Source organism: Solea solea, chromosome 13 (genome assembly GCF_958295425.1).
Source record: "Solea solea chromosome 13, fSolSol10.1, whole genome shotgun sequence".
Classification (NCBI taxonomy): Eukaryota; Metazoa; Chordata; class Actinopteri; order Pleuronectiformes; family Soleidae; genus Solea; species Solea solea.
The window spans coordinates 6,945,840-6,964,747 of NC_081146.1; the positions used below are offsets into that span (position 1 = coordinate 6,945,840).

The following is an 18,908-nucleotide window of genomic DNA, read 5'->3' on the forward strand; positions in this document are numbered from 1 at the left end:
TTATTCAATTAGTGACTCGGTCGGGCTGATTTTTCAAACCTGGAAATTTAGCTGGGCCAAACATTTTCCACAGCCGGTAACCAGCAGGTGAGGACACATTTAAAACCTGTGCAAATGTATAAGGTACATCAAATAGTGCATTAAAAAATAATGATAATAATAATAATAATAACCTCAAAGTGCATGAAAGGTGCACAGTATTAGCTGTAACTATTTTAAATCAAAAATAAATGTGTTTAGTTATACTTGAGTGCATAAAATCAAAAAGGTGCACAACAGTACTTTGAAATTAGATAAACATAATGATATCACATACGAGCCACGAACACCTCAAAGTGCCTTCAACAGTGTTCAGAAGAATTATTAGTGCTATCAGGCTGCACAGAGTGATGCATTCATGGTCAGTGCTATTCTCTGAGGGACAGTGAAAAGTGTTTCTCTAGTTTCTTCTCCGTGGTTCTACTCTAGTGGGACCACTGACTGGACTGTTGCTTTTGGGCCGCATGTGGCCCACGGGCCGCCATTTGAATAGCCTAGTATTACAGCATCAAATGTTTCTAAGTGAATTAAAAAAAAAAGCTGAAACACACCAGTCCAACACACTTCATCAAATCTGCTCCATCACATGAATCTATTCTCATCCCTCTCTCCACTCGTCCTATACCTTCATCACTTCAATCATTTGGCAATGTGCCTTTTGCCACTCAGAAGACCTGCTGCCCGTTCCACTTGATGCAGCCACACACACACACACACACACACTTCACAGATTTCTGTCCGTCATCCATCTCTCTGTCAGTCACTGCACTTTGAAGCTCAGCGCAGTCTGGAGAGTTACCAACCATGGTCCCATACACACACACACACACACACACACACACACACGCTTCTCCAGCTGGACTGCTGATCTCACATGATTGGCCGGCTGAATATTCATCATCATCACTGTGCACTGAGGACCTTGTAGGCTCAGCGATGCAGTGGCCCACTGGTATTAATTAGGGGACCAGAATGTGTTATGTGAGATTTTTTTCTGCCCCCCCCCCCCTCCTGACACCATGGCTTTGATTTAATGGCTGAACCCTCAGAGTGACCTTAACACTGTGAAAGTAGCACATCAATCAGACTCAACAACAAGAATGTTAAGAGCAGTTATTAGCTAGATGTCCGTCTTATATGAGGCTTTGATAAGTGTTTTTTCTTCTTCATCTTCTACTGTGATATACTGTATGTAGTTATACATATACATGAATACACTGGGACCAGCAGAGCTGCATGTGCAGGTGTTTGGCTAAATAATAAGATGTTCCTCATCCTGATAAATGAATTGAAATTGAACATGAATCTTAGCTCAACAGTTAATCTCCCCCGACGCTTTCTCACCAATAAAATACATGAATCATGTCTAAAAAATAAGTTCATTCATCCACAACAGACGGATGACACGTCTCACTCTGACAAAAGAGGGCATTGGAAGGATTTTATTTCCAGATCAATCAGTATTTTAATTTAGAACTTATTCAACTTATTTGAACGTATTGAATTGTTGCATATTGTAACAATAATGAAATCAGCAATGCAGTAATTCAAGTACATTTGTTTTCTATGTCTTTTCATAGTGATTTACTTACTGTAAACAAAAGAATTAAGACACACAAACTCCTCTGACCAAACACAGGCTACCTTTCAGCTGTAAAGTGCACTCAGTTGTGTTTGGAATAATTGCTATTATTTCATTTTATTGTCAACATTGAGTAATTACTTTCTATAGATTTTGATGTGGCAGTGGCATTAGTGTACTAGTGTTAGTGTAACGGGTCGGGGGAGGACCCAAATGCAGCACATGTAGGCAGACAGACAGTTGTTATTCTTCACCTTTTCAATGGACAGTTCAAAGACAGCACAGTTGTATAAACTTGCTTCGTAGGGTGCAGCCAGTGATCCCTGTGGCTGATCAGCAAACAGACTCTGAGGAGACAGCAGGAAAAGGTCGGGGACAGGCAGGGAGAGACTAGTGCAAACGACATAGAACAATCTGGCAGTAAGCGCATGGTGGAGAGGAGTATATATAGTATAGTGGGCTGATTAGTGATCAGGGGCAGCTGCTGTGAACAGGTGAGTGGAGTTGAGCTGATGAGGAGGGAGTGGCTAATGAGGAGGGAGTGGCTGGTAGGTGATGGAAGGAGGGAGTGAAGAACTGTGAGGGGGAATCACGACAGTTAGCAATGGAAGAGTGTGCTTTGTTAGTTTGTTTTAGTACAAAATCCCCTCCTTTTGTTTTGAGATATCAATGATTGAATGTGATGAGTGAATCAATGCAGCAAAATCTGAATGCAGAAAAATCACAGTGGTACAATTATAGCAATAAGACCTAAATAAAGGATATAAATATGTGAATATTGCTTTAACCCTTTGGTTGCTTTTTTCCATTACTACGTTTAAAGATACAGTATATACAGAGACTTTAAGAATGTGCAATATAGAGTGTCTTATATCCTTTTTTTTCACCACAACCTAAACAATCTGATGTTGTTGTTTTTTTCATTTACACCGACTATATAAACATCTAAGGAAAAAATACTCAAAATGTTTCAACTCGGATTGGATTTGTGAAATTTGGAAATACGTCACAGTTCAAAGTTCACTTTCACTCGTTTTTATGAACAAAAAGAAAAGAAAAACACTGTATTCTGTGATTTCTGCACAATTATTGCTACTTTATATCACTCCTAAAAATGCAATATAAAATGATTCATATCTTTGACTCAACAACACATAAGAAGACGATGTCCATAAAAGGAGTTGTGTATTATTCCCATGGCAGGTCACCATGGGTGCACCTGCAGCACAGATCGGGCCACTTGAGCGCTGAGAGGGTTAAGATGGAGCTGACGTGATCCATTTTTTCCATATTACCCCAAAAATGTTGCCACTATTTTGCTTTTCAGTCCAAAAAATCTTTTTCATAACCTGTGACTTCTCCTTTAAGCTTCAGGTTGGTCAAAGTCAAAGAGGTTGGACAGTATACATTCAATATCTGTTTTTATGGTTTCATCAGAGCAAATACTCCACTCTCACTAATTGTCAACTCTTTTATCCTCCACATGAGGGTCGCAGTGAGCTGGAGCCAATGCCAGCTGACACAGAGCGAAAGGCGGGGCATAACCCGGACAGGTCGCCTGACAACCACTCTCTCTCACTTTCAAGCAGTCTATTGTGTCCAGTTAACCTCTGCATGTGTTTGGGAGGTAACCATAGTACCCAGAGGGAACCCACGCCTGCACAGGGAGAACATGCACACTCCAAAGATAGGTTCTAGGTCAAACCGGGATTCACAGTGGTGACTTTCTAGCTGAGAGGCAACAGTGCAAATATTTCCGTCTCTCTGCAGCATATTCTCAACCTTCCCCTGGGCATCACTTTCTACATCTCTTTCATTTTATTGGCCCCTTCAGAAAAGTGAGTTTTTCATACTAGTGCAGACCTTTCAGGAGCCAAAAGAGCCGCTGTCCACACAGAAGCCGGAGCAGAAATATGGAGTGGGACAACCAAGAGGACCCAGTATAGGTCATTTGGACAAAATAGTGCTAAATAACTTATGTTGAGCTTAGCTCTGTTAGACTAAAAACCAGAAGGCTGTCTTACAAACTCAATTACTCCCTGGAGGAAGTCCAGTGGTCAGCTTGCACACCCCAGCACATATATATCAAGTATGGTCCCTTTTTTCCCAAAGCTTATGTCTTTAGTGATTCATCGACTTAATGGACTTAAATCAGCAGTGACCTGGGACATTAATGTACCTTTTAATGAAAAAACACATTAACATAATTGTATTCTTTAAACATCTGTATGAAGAAGACACCAAAGTGAGAGATAACTGAAGTAAAAAACAAACAAACAAAAAAAACATTTAGTTAAAGTTTACAGCCAAAGTTCTTTTCAAATAAGTTAAAATAATACAAATAAAACGTCCGAATGTAGTGTTTACGTTGCACTAACTCAAATATTTGGTCAAACTCTTACATAATACGGATTAAATACATTAAATCAGCTGCAACAAAACAGTAAGCATCTTCATTCACAATTTTAAAAAAAAGAAGGTAAATATAGTGTTCAAATAAAACAAAGTGCAAATGACTCACAGTGTCTCAGACAGTAAGAAATATAGATCACATCTTTTCACATAAGATAGTGCAGCTCTTACAAATAGAACTCTTTATACTTTATATACACATAATAGCTTAGAGTAAACAAGTTACCCTTTTTCTGAGAACTTCAGGACTTCATCATAGAATTTTTGGGAATGCAACTTCATTGGGACTTTTTCCATATGGGAAAGCTAGTTTAAAATCATATGATATTAAAGGCAGTATTTTTTGGCCCATTAAATGGAATGAGAATAATATACATTCATATAAATAAATTGGTGATTCAAAAATATAAGTAAATATTGCAAGTGCTCCCGTCTTTGATGTAAATTGATGTGTGGACATTTTAGCGTCGACAACACTTCTGTCCCAACTTTTTAAGTTTCCATCTCAGACTCGGAATTGTCCAAGTTGGACACCGTGGAGCTGTACCACTCCGCACTGTCCTCTTCCTCTTGCACTTGTGATACGCCGCCACCGCCGCCGCCGCCCCTGTCTTTCCTCTCATTCAGCATTTCCATGGCTACTTGGTGGTAAGGATGTTTTCGTTTGGTGTGCCGCCGCAGCGTGTTGCGCTCAGCGAAGCGCGTATGGCAAAGTTGGCACTGGTAAGGTTTCTCTCCCGTATGAACCCTTTGGTGGCGCTGTAGCTCACCAGCCTCCCTGAAGCGTTTAGCACAGATGGGGCACACAAAGTTCCTCTGGCCTGTGTGGATATGCTTGTGTCTCTGTTGAAAGACAAGAGTTAAGGTTTAGTATTACAGAGTACAGTAGTGTGTTCTATCTGTGTCTGTAATTGATAACATGGCTACCATTAGGGACAAAAGGAAAAGAGGTTTAAGCCATTTTACAAAAGGCTCATCTCCCATTCCAAAGTCCATAGAACAAATGTGTGTTTTTAGCTTGCAGGGACACAGGAGCTGCTGGTTTACTGTTGTTACTATCTAGTAAGTTTGCATCACTTTAATAAATCCAAATAAAGGATTTCAAACACCAAAGTCACAAGGTAATATATTTGAACTTACTCATGGAGGTGGCAGTAGATCAACAGCTCCTGCGTAACGTGACGTAAAATTGCTAGTTTTCTTTATGGAATTCGGTGCAGGAGTGTCAGTGGTTTGCAAGCTTCAGTTTACAGCCAGAAAAGACTGTGAGAAACAGTGTGTAAAAAGCAGCCAACATGTTGTTGAAATATCGACTGAAGCGGGCTTAAAGCTGGGCCTTTTCTCTTTCTGTCCCTAAAGGCAGCCATGTTATCAAGTGAGACTGTGTCCGGCACTAAGGCGAGACCAGGTCAGTGTTGATAATATGTCAATACCTCATACAACCACACTTGAGAACCTTGAACTATCACGTCAAAGCAACTATAATCATTTTAAGTGATCGTGTCTACTGTAGCAATGTTGCAGCGATAATGTTGCTCAGCTCTTTGGGGAATAGTTACATGTTTCAGTACAGTTGTATTGGCGATCATGAAGTTGCACTGACCTGCAGATGGCTGGAGCGTTTGAAGGCTTTCCCGCACTGCTGGCACACGTGAGGCTTCTTCTGCGAGTGAGTGATGGCGTGGCGTTCAAGGTCGGAGAGGTAAAAGAAAACCCGCGGGCACAGCTGGCAGTACAGCACCCGGCGGGAGCCCATGGCGTTGGGAGAGGGAGGATCCAGCGGATTCAGTGGGTCCAGCTTACCAGAGGGGATTATGGGAGGGGAGGGAGGAGCAGCCATATTTGAAAAGTAAAGATGGTCATCCAGAGGTAAATGCTCAGAAGGCAGGACACAGGAGTCGGTTACGGACTCTGAGGCTGGTGACTGGACGTCTGCCTCTGAGCTGGGCTGAGTCAAGGGATCATAGGTCAAGTTCGCTGGCTGTGCATGTGCAGAGGATTCAGCAAATGTCAATGGCTTGTCGTTTTCATTTGAGACCTTTTGAGCAGATATGGCTTCACTTCCGGGGTTTGAATCGGAGGAGCTGACGTGAGCGTGGAGGGCGGGGTTCATGCTGTGGTGGTCACTCTGGACAGCAGGAGTGGGCAAAGGGACAGCAAGAGAGGTGAGAAGAGACCCGGGGTTTATGCCGTTCACTCCTGACAAGATAACAGGCGAGTCGTTGGCACTCAGTCTGATGACGGGGTGAGGGAGTGTGGACAGAGGGGAACCCAGTGAGCTGACCTGACCAGAGGATGAAGAGAGGGAGATGGAGGTTGATGCCGCCGTGATCTGGGACAGCTGACCTGTCGAGGGGTCAAGGACAGCGATGGGGGTGGCAGTAGAGGCTGAAGGATCACTGGAGGAAGAGGGCGTGGTGGAGAGAAGAAGAAACATGGGGGTGGAGGCACCGGGTGAGGTCTGAGTGACCGAGAGGGGGAGCGAGAGACCCAATGGAGCAGAGGAGAGCTGAGGAGTGGAAGAGGGCGATGACAGGAGGAGAATGGGAGCATTGGTTGAAGGGTTTGTGAGGATCTGAATGGCCTGGTTTGGGACTGATGTCCCAGAGGAAGAGGACAGAGCAGCATTCACCTCCTGAACAGCTTTGATGTTTGGCTCTGTGGCCTTTGAGGGATCTGAGTTTATGATCGAACTGAAGACTTCTGGAGGTTTCGTCCGATCAACAAGTTGTGATGGTGACTCAGTATCAGGGGTTAGTAAGGGGGAAATATCAGAAGGTGCATTTAGTGCATTGTTTGAGCTTTGGCTGAGGCTTTGATCTTCTAACTGCAACAACCCCTTCTCTTCTACCTCTGCTGAATTAGCCTGATCAGACTGAGGATCCGCTGATGTGGAAGCATCGACCTGCGGCACTTTAAGTCCATCTGGGCTGAGCGTATACGGGATTCCCTGGTCGTCTATAAGGAGAACGTTTTCAGTGTCGTATTTTATGGATGAGAGGGAGGTAAAGACAGATGTGGAAAAGAAAGAGGGAGACAGAAGAGAGTCCTCAAGTGCATCTGTGCCACCCGTATGCAGCACACATTCCTCTTCTTCATTATCAACATCCTCTTCTACTATGTCTCTGTCTCCATCTCCCTCATATTCATCCACCTCCATTATCAGAGACGTCTCACAGCCAGAATCATCCAGAACGTGGCCACACCTGCTCTCATGAGCCTCTCTTTTTTTGGGCAAACTCAGGTCCAGTGGTTCCATCTGTTCCACCATGTCCACCTCAGCAAATAACTTACAAGTCTCCAAGTCAATTTCTTTGAAAATGACAGGGATATTTGTCTCAGTGTCTCTCTCTGCAGCGTCCTCTATAACCCCCCTCAGTAACTTAAGTGTGTTCATGCTGGAGATTAAAGCCGTGTCTGACTGCATGCTGTTAATGAGTTCAGCTTCTAAAACACAGTTCTCGTTGTGCAGTGTATCCCCTCGTTCAGCCCCTGTGGCGTGGAATGATTCTGCTTCAGGTTCTTCACTCTTTTGAGGAAGGACTTCCTTGAGCTCTCCTTCATTTGTAACAGCAGATGCTTTCATTTGACTTCTTTTTTCTGAGCTCACGGCTCCAGATGAGACTAAAACAGGCCGCCTCGCATGTGAGAGAGGAAACTCTTTGGTCAAGCTGATGGCAGAGTTTGTGATTGGCTTCTTGCATCTTGGAGGAACAACAATTTTGATTGTGATTGGTTGGCTCCGCAGAACAGGCACTCCAGTCTTGACTGTAATTGGCTGCCTGAACCCACCAATCTTACTTGTTTCCTGAGAGGCTGGCTTTGAATCCCCGCCCACCTCTGGCTGTTTCCCATTGAGTGAAGCAGCATCTTGTCTGGTGATGGTCCCCGCTGCTGTGACAGGGCATGGCTGGAGGTTACCTGGTGCAGTACCGAGTGAGCTTTTCTCCTGTGGACCCACAAAAGCCTCTTTCACTGACCCTGATCCTCCTGCACACTGGCTGCCATTTTGGACATCCAGGCTGCCACTGGTCAGGACTGAAGCCAACTGAGAATCCATTTTGGGGCATACCTATTTATATTGCTAGAAAGAAGGGATGAAGTGACACGTTAGAAACTCAGAGAGGAGGCATAACAATACAAATAAACAATTTACACACACAGTAGCAAAAAAAAAATATTAAATAGTTAATAATAAATAGGCTGTATATAATCTGGACGGCTGGTGATGGTGATTTTTGGGGTCAAATTTAGTGTAAAAACAATAGTTGTTATAATACTGAAAGTGAAGCAAATAAAAATCCCTGATCTTTCTTATAAGCACCTCACATGACACTCCACATCCCTGCTCCTCATTAATACAAAACTGTCCCTTTATTTATTTATTTATTTACTCTTAATATATATATAATGCAAAATTATAGCTATAAAGCGAATATCGACTGGATTCATCAAGCATTCACAAAGACGCACCGGAACAGAGCAGGGTCCGACATGTGTGAGTGAAATGATATTCCCTGTCTCCTACTTCTATCACCCACAAGCAATTCTGTTCATCACTAAATTCGCCTCAGCTCAGAATTCATATTCCGTTTTTCTTTGCTCAAGAAACCCGTTCCATATTCAGTCTGGGGATAAATCGATAAGCAGTGTCCGCTGAGGACGCCATTACGCACAGTCCTAGGTCCGAAATGCCAATAAGATCATGGCGCGTGTGCGTATGACAGCCCTCGGACCTGGGACATCACCACCGACGCATCACCCGCACGAGAAGAATATTCACATTCAGCGGCGGCGAGACAGCGCAGCCTTGCCTCAGCAGCGCCGGAGCTTCCTCGGACCTACAGCCAGCCATTTTAGAGCCGAGGGTCCGAGACACCGAGAGCGCAATAACCCCGCAGATTCAAGACAAACTTTCCCGGCGCGCTGTCATTTGTTGTGGGTCTGCTGTCAGAGCGTGGGCAGGACGCGCCGGACACGCTTCCAATACATTTAAAACTGTATTTTAAAACTGTACTCCACCCATACACTCGCTGCATAGGGACTGGCTTACCCGAGCTGTGGATATTTCCGGAGGACCAAATATGACTGTGCAGTGTACAGGGTGATGCTGCGACTGCTGAGGGAGGAGGGAGGGGTCAAGGGGAGTTGCTATGGTGTCGCAGCCTACCGGGTCCGACCAGGAGCCATGTTCAGCCTATGAGTATGGTTGAACCTGCAGCCTGTTGTAAAGGCTCAGTGTGTGAGTGTGTGTGTGTGTGAGTGTGAGCCGGTTGAAAACAGAGAGGACCTGAACTTAATAACAGGATTCATGACATTGTTTTATTTCAAAACACATCATTTAAAAGTCACAAGCCTAAAGACTTGATGCGTCACATTCAACAGATGAAAGAAGAATCGCACAGTGAGGGATCACAGAGTCAATATGAATTAGGTTACATGAAGGTAGCATAACTGGGATAGTATTTATTTTTATATTACACACTGGTCACATTTGTTGACCCCCCCCCCCAAACACTCCTGTGACCCATCTGTGAGTCCTGACCCAGTCACTGGGACTGACTGATCCACGCCGGCTCAAGCTGTACGAGGATCAAAGTAATACTTGAGGTTATAATTACAGCTGCTGATCCACAAGAAAAGACATCAGAGCGTCCGACAGATCATTATCATTAAAGCTGCAGTGGGAGGGAGGTGAGGGGGTGCTGATGTGTTCTCGGAGGGTTCTACACTGTGGGCAGAGGTCAGACATGCAGGTCAGGCATCACTCCACATCAGCAGGTACACATTCTTCAATCTCTGAGACCAACCGGTGAGGGAAGAGTTTGTACTGCAACCATGTGGGCTCTGAAAAAAACAGAAAGAAAGTGCACAGATTATGCAAAAGTCCCTCTCAACAGATCATAGTGTGTGTGTGTGTGTGTGTGTGTGTGTTATACATTTACCCAGGTAGCATGCTGGTGGCTGCAGCTTTGCGTCAAAACAGGTCTGAATTGCAGCAAAGTTGCACTGGTGACGAGGGTGTTTGCAGAAGAATGTCACATTTTCCCCGTGAGGAACCATGGCATCTGTAACGTCAAAGGGCCAGCGCTTCTCTCCACCAATCACCACGCGGCTTCTTTCAGCAGGGATGAGACATCGACCTGAGACATTGATTAACAAGGAGTCAAAGTATGTGTAAGTGTGTGTGTACAGATTTGTATTTGTAGGCCATTGCGCGTGTGTGTACATTCAAACCAGTGTCAAATGAGTTTACACACTGCTGATTAAGCCTCCATCAGCTCCACATGACTCTCTGTTTGTATGTAGAGCAGCGTTTTGTCTATGGAGATACAAAAGCCCCCTTTACAACTGGAATTACAATGCGTTTCCTGTGATTGGATTGCAATTAGATAGCGCCTGCTATACCACTTGCAAATACAGGTGATGTTAACCGATCTGCCAAACCACTTCAGGAGGTGGCAGGAGACACTCTGTGACCAGATTGAACAGAAGTGTAAATGCAAAGACTTTCGATGCGTCTGCTCTGCTTTCTGCTCGTCGAAGACGACTTCTTCCTCTACGTCGAAAAGCAAAGAGGAGTCCATACAATAGCGCAACTTCCTGTTGCGGCTAACGTCGGTGGTGGAGGTGACATAAGGGGGGGGGACAACTGTGATCAGATAGCAATCGGATCTCGATGTGGACACCGGAGACAAAGGTGTGTAAATAGGTGAAGTGCTATTCTATCGTTATCTGATCATAGAAAACACATTCTAGGTGTAAGAGGGCCACAGTGATGTGTTTTACATCATGAATGATAGAGTGTAGGCAGGAACATAACAACTACACTGGCAAAGTGAAACAGCAGCAAAGGGATTAACCGGTTCTATGAAACAAAAGTGAGGTAGTGAGATACTGATGATCAGAAAGTTCTGCAAGCTCTCCTGAGGCCTGGGGTAAGTCTGGGTGTGTAGCAACACTGGCAGCGATGTGGCACAAGAATGTGCACACTGTAGCTTTAAGAGATCCCTCCTTTTGAATGCATTTAATGTGAGATTTATTTGCTTGTGATATGAAGCAACTTTCTCTGTTTTACCTCTGCAGTGAGGGGGTGATTCACTCCAGCTGCCATTGGACAGACACGTGACCTTCTTGGGTCCGTCCAGGAGGAAGCTTTTTTTGCAAAGGTAGTGAATGTCGAAGCCAACTTCATATTCAGTCTTCTGGACAGCCACTACGTAGCCGTGCTCCACCTCTCGAGGAGGCAGACAGTACACTTCTGTGAGAATGAAAGACGAGCACATTATCAGGCACGTACCTTTGAAAACATAACTCACTTTTTTGTCAAATTATTTCCCAACATCTCCTGAGGCTCTGAGCCATGTTCAGCTATATTTAGGCATTCAATAAACATCCTGCAAAAATATCCCCATTGTAGAGCAGGCCATGCAATTCCAACTTTAACCACAAGATGGCAGAATAATACTGCGAAACAGAGCAGTGCCGTTTGTAAGTTGCATTTCCGTAGATGTGTGTGGGTTAGGGAACTGTCTGTCAACTTTCACTCTCTCACATAATCTGAACCCACACACGCGCACACACACACACACACAGGTTTACAGCTACTCTTCACGTGACATTGTGTGACATCATGTGCACTGACGTCTGGACAGCCTAAACAAATGTGTAATCCCCAACCTTGACCATAACAAGATAATGCCTAACCCTAACCTTAAGCTAACCACAATTCACGTCATCCAGTTCCTCAGAAATGAGGCTCTCCCTCACTAGGACCAGGTTTGTCTCCATAAGGACTTCTGGTCCTGACAAGGTCAGTGTTTATACCAGGAAACCCAACAAATTGCACTCATTTGCAGTCAATGCCGCTTCATCTTCACATCATCTTCTCCGCAGAGTACAGTCAAACTTACTTTTACAGATGGGGTGAGGATACTGCCAGGTCTGATTATCCTGGCAGAAATTCTCATTGCTCCCGATTATCTGGGCTCTGCGGGAGAGAAAAGAGAGAGCGAAATGACGACAGATGGCGGAGCGACATGGACAATATTGACAGCTAAAGAGCATCATCTGAATGAAACTGATGGAGAAAAAAGGTGTAAATGATTGCCGTTTCCCACTCTTTCAGAATGTCTAAATGTTGTATGCACAGTTGGCTCAGGCTGACACATTCACTCAGGCTCATCTTACCCAGTGTGATGAGTCAGTGTGGAAAGAGGAGTCAATACAAGATTAGACTGTAATGACCCAGTTAGTTAAGGGGAGAGACTGTCAGCAGGGAGATCAAAATGAATTCCCCGCCATTCATCACTCATTACCACTCATTCTTCTACTCCTCTCCTGTATTCAAGGCTTTGCTGCCTCCCTTCGCTGCCTCCATTCCTACCTTTCAACCATTTCCATGTTTTCAGAGGCTTTGCCCACACACTCACAACATTAGCCTTCCATCAACCTCCCCCAGTCTCACCCAGACATGCAGCTGTAGCGGATGGAGGTTCCTACAGTGGCATCGCCCTGGATGCTGAAGGTGCTGATGACCTCATCAGGCAGAGGGCAGCTTTGGACATCAGCGGCTGCTTCAGCTGACTGAGATTCTGAGGGTGAGAGAAGAAAAATGGACACAGTCACAATAAATGAAAAACTGGAAATAAACTCAAGTCCGGGATTAAAAATGCCACAGAAAGTAGTCATAAAAAAATCATGACTCTAAAGTTCATGACTCAGGTTGCATAAAATATTACAAATGCTGATGTATTAATGCACACATCATTTCAAACCATAAAACTCTATTCACTATTTAAGCCGTTGTGTTTTCTTCCTAAAACTTGAAATTAATATAAAAAAAACAAATATTGTTACATCATTATTACATGTTCTGTTTGTAACATATGTATTTGGTAAGTAAAAGTACATTTATTTCTACCTTTTTGTTGATATTAAAAGATGAATACAAGTTACATGTGGCTGTGACTTGTGGAGGAACTGTTACTGTTACATCTAAACTCATGTATAAAATCATCAAGTACAGTCTCTTGTCATGAATATTAATACAATATGGTATATTTCTTTTGAAGATCTACCCAAAGGTAGGCAATTACAAAGAGCTATACTTGACCAGATACTGCACTATAAAATGCTGCTGGGAGGACAGAACATGTCACGCCGTTGCCTCACTTGACTTGTGCTAGGCAGAGTTTCTCTTTAGTTTGTGACCCACAGAGGCGTTTCACTCTGTGTGTTGTTATTTAAGTTGAAATAACTCTTCTTAGGTAATAAATCAAAGTTCGACGATCAAGTGAAACATTGTCCAACATCTCTCCTGAGCTCCCTGCTGTAACTGTGATTGTATAACACCAACACCTAGCGCTGTTCACTTTTGGAAGCTGGAGTACCTCACGCTCGTGGAAATATAAATATCAAGAGTGGTGCTCGGAGAGAGGCTGGAGTGACCCAAGCACCATCGAGCTTGGGGTTTCGGAGGTGAACACGGATTTGAAAGGCAGACACAGCTCATGCCTGAGGGCTGTCTTAGGTTTCTGAAGCAGAACAATGTTAATATAAGAATGTAAAGGGACCTATGGGAGAGGGAGAGTGTTCGGCTGCAGATGAGAGCTCAAAGCTGAGTTCTGTTTTCACATGCCGCCCTTCTCCTGCCTCGTACTGCTGCCACCCACACAGGCTGCAGCACCAAACTGCTATGAAGCAGGTATATCATCACAGATTCATCTCGTCAGGAGAAGAGACAAAACTGTGATTTTGAATGAGTCACGGTATTAAATGCATCCCCTCTGATTGAAACGTAAGATATAAAAGGACCGAGCAGGACAATTGCTGATGTTTTTATATACAGAGACATATGTATACAGCACTAACTAAATAGCCCAGAGCTGAGTGCTTGTCCTTGGATCTCACTGTAGAGAGAGAGAGACAGAGTCAGAGAGAGACCTTATCAGAGGCCTCAGATGGAAGAGGATGAGAGGAGAAAGAGATGAGAGGAAAAGAGGATGAGAGCAGAGGAGAGCAGGGAACAGAAAGGCCTGGAGCAGCATGAGCAAGAAAGCTCTCTGACTCTCCTGACTGTGATCTGTCGCCCACACACACACACACACACACACACACACACACACACACACAAACTCTGTGACACTTGTGCAGTCCCCCCACACATACACATACACTAATGTACACAGGAAAAAATCTACCTTTCTGCCTCTCTCTGGATACACACACACACACACACACACACACACACACACGTATACTCACAGCATTCACACTCGCTCACACTCACACAGTGTGCACATGGCTCTGTGCCTCTTTGACAGTGATCTGCCACCCACTGCCTCTCAACAGGCATGAAGGAGCGCAACTCACACTCTAACACACATGCAAAGGACACACAATACAAACACTCTCACACATTCAAAAAAAAAAAACCACCTACCTTCTGCCTGTGTCTCAGCAAGAGGAAACTCTACAATAGAGACCCAGAGCCCCCTGCCCCCCCTTCACATCTTTGAAAAGACAAAATGAGTCTCATAGGTGAGAACAGGACCCAGCTGTGTTGATGACTCTTCGGAAAGCAGGTTCACTGTGACACCAGGTGTGAGATTAACACGCAGGATGCAGGCCTCCAAAGCTGCATGATGTGTCTTGTGCAGACAGGCCGAAACAAGCAATGAGTGCATTGTACAGCTTTTTGTTGATTATTGATGGCTTCACTTCGCGTGCTGCTGTGCACCTTTATGGCACCGTGGCAGACGATAATGCCGCACAGCACGGGAACACGCTGTGTCGTTTGCGAGCCACCGAGTCAGATTTTTGTTCTATATTTAGAAGGACTTTTTTAAAAAAAAAATAAAAATGGATTTTTCCTCACATGATTATCTCAGAGCACAGTGGTGCTGCTTGTTCATGAACATAAATCACAGCAAACTCAGCTGATTTCAGCTGATAATGACTTTGTCTGGATTTGTTTGCAGGTCTGTTCTCACCCCTGTCGACTAAAAAGGGTTATATTCACAGTTAATGGAGTTCACACTTATGAGACTTATAGCACATAATATTTGAAACTGTGTTCACGGGGTTGTAATTCACCTCGTGATATCATTCTGGCTCTATTTGTAGGTTTGTTGTAGGAAATATGTATTTCTTTGTCCTTAGATAACAACACAGCTTCATAGAGGAGAAACATTTAGTCTAATTTAAGATATGAATGGACCCCAAACCATAATCTAATCCATAATACATGAACAAATTCATGCACATACTGATTTAGCAGAAAATATGGATTTGTGACACGTACTGCACACACACACACACACTCGTGTATATGTAATGTAGGTGCACATATACATGTGTATTCAGCTATTGTCTCCTTAATTAACTTATTCAGCAGCTCAAGATTAAATTCCGGAGACAGCCAATATGAACGAATAAAGCGCTGGTTGCTATGACGATGAGGAGAATAGTTCCCAGTAGTGAACAATGTCTCAGTCGACACAATCACAGAAGGTTATGATTCATTTAGTTTGTCTCTTCTCTGTGTGTGTGTGTGTGTGTGTGTGTGTGTGTGTGTCTTCCATAAACACAAACACACACACAGACACACACACACACACTGTGCACCTGCTGTCTTTGAAGTGATATTGAATTTGAGAAACACACAATCACCACAGCCTTTCTTCGAATGCTCACTGCCTGTGGTTTGAATCCATTGTTAGGAAGAGACCTGAAGTGATGGGAGACAGAACGTTTTTATGATTGACTCTAACCCACCTGTGCAGTTGGGCTCATCCCCACTCCACTGTCGGTCACCTTGACAACGGCGAATGGTGGCATCCAAGCCACTGGGCAAAGTGTATCCAGGCTTGCAGCGCACTTCAAGCAGGGCAGAGAAGGAGTGAGTGGGAGAGAGGAGGTGAGCTACCGAGTTTTCACTGGAGGTTATAGGCCAGGGACAAGTACGACCTAAGAGGAAAAGACGTTATCCAGAGGGAGGAGAGAGTGGAGTGAGAGTGGGAGAGGAAACAATTCTCAGAATGTGCAGGAATGTTGTCTTGTACAAAGGAAATGAAATTGTTAACACTAAACCCACTTTAAAAGAGCACTAATGAGGTTGTGGACTGGGATTATGCACAGTGCACTCTTTTATAGTGCACAAACATAATAAACAGTTTGTGCTCAGTGTTGTCATGGGGCACTTTTTTGTGCAAGGCTTTAATTTTGTTTTCCAGGACACACACACACACACTGGTTTACATGACTTCAGAGGACATTGCATTGACTTACATTCATCTCCTGGAGACTTAATCTAACCTTAGCCATAATTACTACTGGCCTAATCCTAACCCTGACCCTAACCTTGCCTTAACCTTAAAACAAGTCTTCACCTTAAAATGTAGTAATTTACGTTATGGGGACTTGCTTTTTGTCAACATAAGGAAGACAAGTCCCTATAATGTGACTCTATAATAAAACAGATTTGGGTCCCCACAACATTATTAATACCTGTACACACACCCACACACACATAATGCATTCCCTGGTCCCTTATCAGAACCGTAACCATCACAACTAAATGCTTTACCCTAACCCTAACCCAAACCTAATTCTAACTCTAACCCTAAAACCAGGTCTTCTCCTCAAAGGCCTGTTAAATTTGTGCTTGACAATTGGTCCACACAGCCTATTTAAGACATGTACACACACACACACACACACACACACATACACACAGCCTAAACAAAGAGTTATTCCTAACCTTGACCTAACCACAATTTAAATCTTAGCCCTAAACTTAACCAGCACCTCAGAAATTAGGCTCTGCCCCATTAGGACCAGGTTTTGGTCTCCATGAGGACTACTGTTCCTGACAAGGTCAGTGTTTGGGCCAGAAAAGGTCCTAAAGAGGTAACAAACAACAACAAAATACAATCACACACACACATACACACACACACACAGAGAGATGTATGTTGGCACAGCTGTGTATATAGCTTTTAATGACTGAGCCCACAGTGGTGTTCACAGTGACAGCACACAAACAGTTACCTGGAGCCACACAGCTGAGACCACAGTGGCCGTCGCACAGACACTGGCGTTTACTTCCACAGTCTCTGTCAGACTTGCAGGGCCGAGGACATGTCCTCCTCCTCTCCTGTCCCAGAAGTCTTGCCGGACATGACCCTGTCGTGACACCAAACACACTATCACACTGCCTCAGCGACGCTTCCCTTTGTTTACTTCTATTCTACTCCATATGTGGCGTGTAAACTGAGATTGTGTTTGAAGGACGGTTAAGTCACTGTGGGTTAAGAGATGAGCAAGTATTGAGATAAAGTTTAACTCTGCATAGTTTCTCAGTTGATTTAAACAACATCTGTGTGTATTTGGGTTCTTACAGGACCCTGCAGCCCCCTCCACATTTCCATATGTACTCCATCGCACAAGATGAAACCGCATAATCTTACTTCTATTTTCGACACGCCCTCAATGTCCAGAATGTCCAGAATATTTGAGGGGGAGAGGCAGAGGCCGGGGGAGGAATAAGGGGGAGACTGGGTTCCCCCTTATTTTACATTTCCAAGAATGAAAACATGTGTGCTACTGTAGTCATACTGCCCTTTGCACGTGATACCATAAACACACATGTGCTGCGCTCATGTAAGCACGAGCATGGAGACACGTACAGTACAGTACAGTACAGTACAGTACATTCCAGTACAGCGCAAACAGTACAGGATAGCACAGGACAGGACAGGACAGGACAGGACAGTACAGGACAGCACAGTACAGTACATTACAGTACAGTACAGTACAGTACAGAACAGTACAGTACAGGACAGCACAGTACAGTACAGAACAGTACAGTACAGTACAGAACAGTACAGGACAGCACAGTACAGTACATTACAGTACAGAACAGAACAGTACAGGACAGCACAGTACAGTACATTACAGTACATTACAGTACAAATATGATATTATAAAATCTAATAATTGTTACATATTTGTAATATGGATGGAGTGTTATGGAAAACCTAGAGAGACCTGTGGAGGTGTGTGAAATGTCAGTGATGGTGCAGCACAGATTATTCATTCACTGTGAGGGGGAAAAAAATACATATATTTATAAATTACTGATTTTTTCCAAATTCAATGTAGTGTGATTACATTTCAATATTGGCACTGTAGGCACAAAAACACACCGTTCAGTGTCGTCTTCTGTTCCACTAATGCTAATGTTATGAGTCAGTGCATCTGCCCTGTGCCCCCGACTGCATAATCATCTTTGCGTTAAAAATACATCTTAAATTACACTGCCAAAGGGCAGCGCTCAATTCATCTGCAACTTTCTTCCCCGCCTGTGTGGCGTGTGAATGCAGCGGTCAGAGTGAGGGATGTGCAGAGTGTGCAGAGTGTGCAGAGTGTGAGAGGACTCACCTGGAGTCTGCAGAGACACTGTTCCAGTCAGAGCCCACAGGGAGAGCAGCAGCAGTGCACAGTCCATCCTCGCAGCCAGGCCTCAGACGATATGAGGGAGGGACGCTCAGACACAGCATTTTTAAACAAGGGGGGAACAAAGGGTGGGTGTGGGTGAGACAGGGGGGTGGGGGGGCGGGTGGGGTTAGCGAAAGGGTACAGCTCAGGAACACACATCTGGTTCGCGTTGACTAGTAAAGTGAGGAAAATTCCAGTCTTAAGGACCTTTCACCCATTTATGGTGAGAGGCAGCAAATCAAGGGGATGACATGTGGCTTTTGACCCAACGGGCAATAAAACTGACAAACAAACAAACAAACAGTTAAGTAAACAAACCGAAAACACCACCTGTGGAGGACATTTTACATGATGTCATGAATGCAAAGTTTCT

The 18,908-nt window shown here is 44.1% G+C and overlaps 2 protein-coding genes across 3 annotated transcripts; both read right to left on the reverse strand.

Moving 5' to 3' along the window:
• Positions 1–3,896: 3,896 nt before the first annotated feature.
• On the reverse strand, positions 3,897–9,117 carry LOC131470847 (zinc finger protein 236). 2 transcript variants are annotated; one of them, XM_058646876.1, is made up of 3 exons: positions 9,087–9,117; positions 5,637–8,117; positions 3,897–4,876 (listed from the first exon to the last, which is right to left on the reverse strand). In XM_058646876.1, the coding sequence occupies exons 2-3, from the start codon at positions 8,091–8,093 to the stop codon at positions 4,526–4,528; spliced, it is 2,808 nt and encodes a 935-aa protein (XP_058502859.1). In that variant the 5' UTR covers positions 8,094–8,117; positions 9,087–9,117; the 3' UTR covers positions 3,897–4,525. The 2 variants fall into 2 exon arrangements, with proteins under 2 accessions (XP_058502859.1, XP_058502858.1); XM_058646875.1 differs by lacking the exon at positions 9,087–9,117 and adding an exon at positions 8,507–9,051.
• Positions 9,118–9,333: 216 nt separating this feature from the next.
• Positions 9,334–18,558, reverse strand: ntd5 (ntl-dependent gene 5). Its single transcript, XM_058646726.1, has 8 exons — positions 18,479–18,558; positions 17,087–17,221; positions 15,812–16,003; positions 12,501–12,627; positions 11,947–12,023; positions 11,112–11,294; positions 9,979–10,176; positions 9,334–9,880 (listed from the first exon to the last, which is right to left on the reverse strand). Exons 1-8 carry the CDS (start codon positions 18,543–18,545, stop codon positions 9,798–9,800), a joined length of 1,062 nt encoding a protein of 353 aa, XP_058502709.1. The 5' UTR covers positions 18,546–18,558; the 3' UTR covers positions 9,334–9,797.
• Positions 18,559–18,908: the final 350 nt, after the last annotated feature.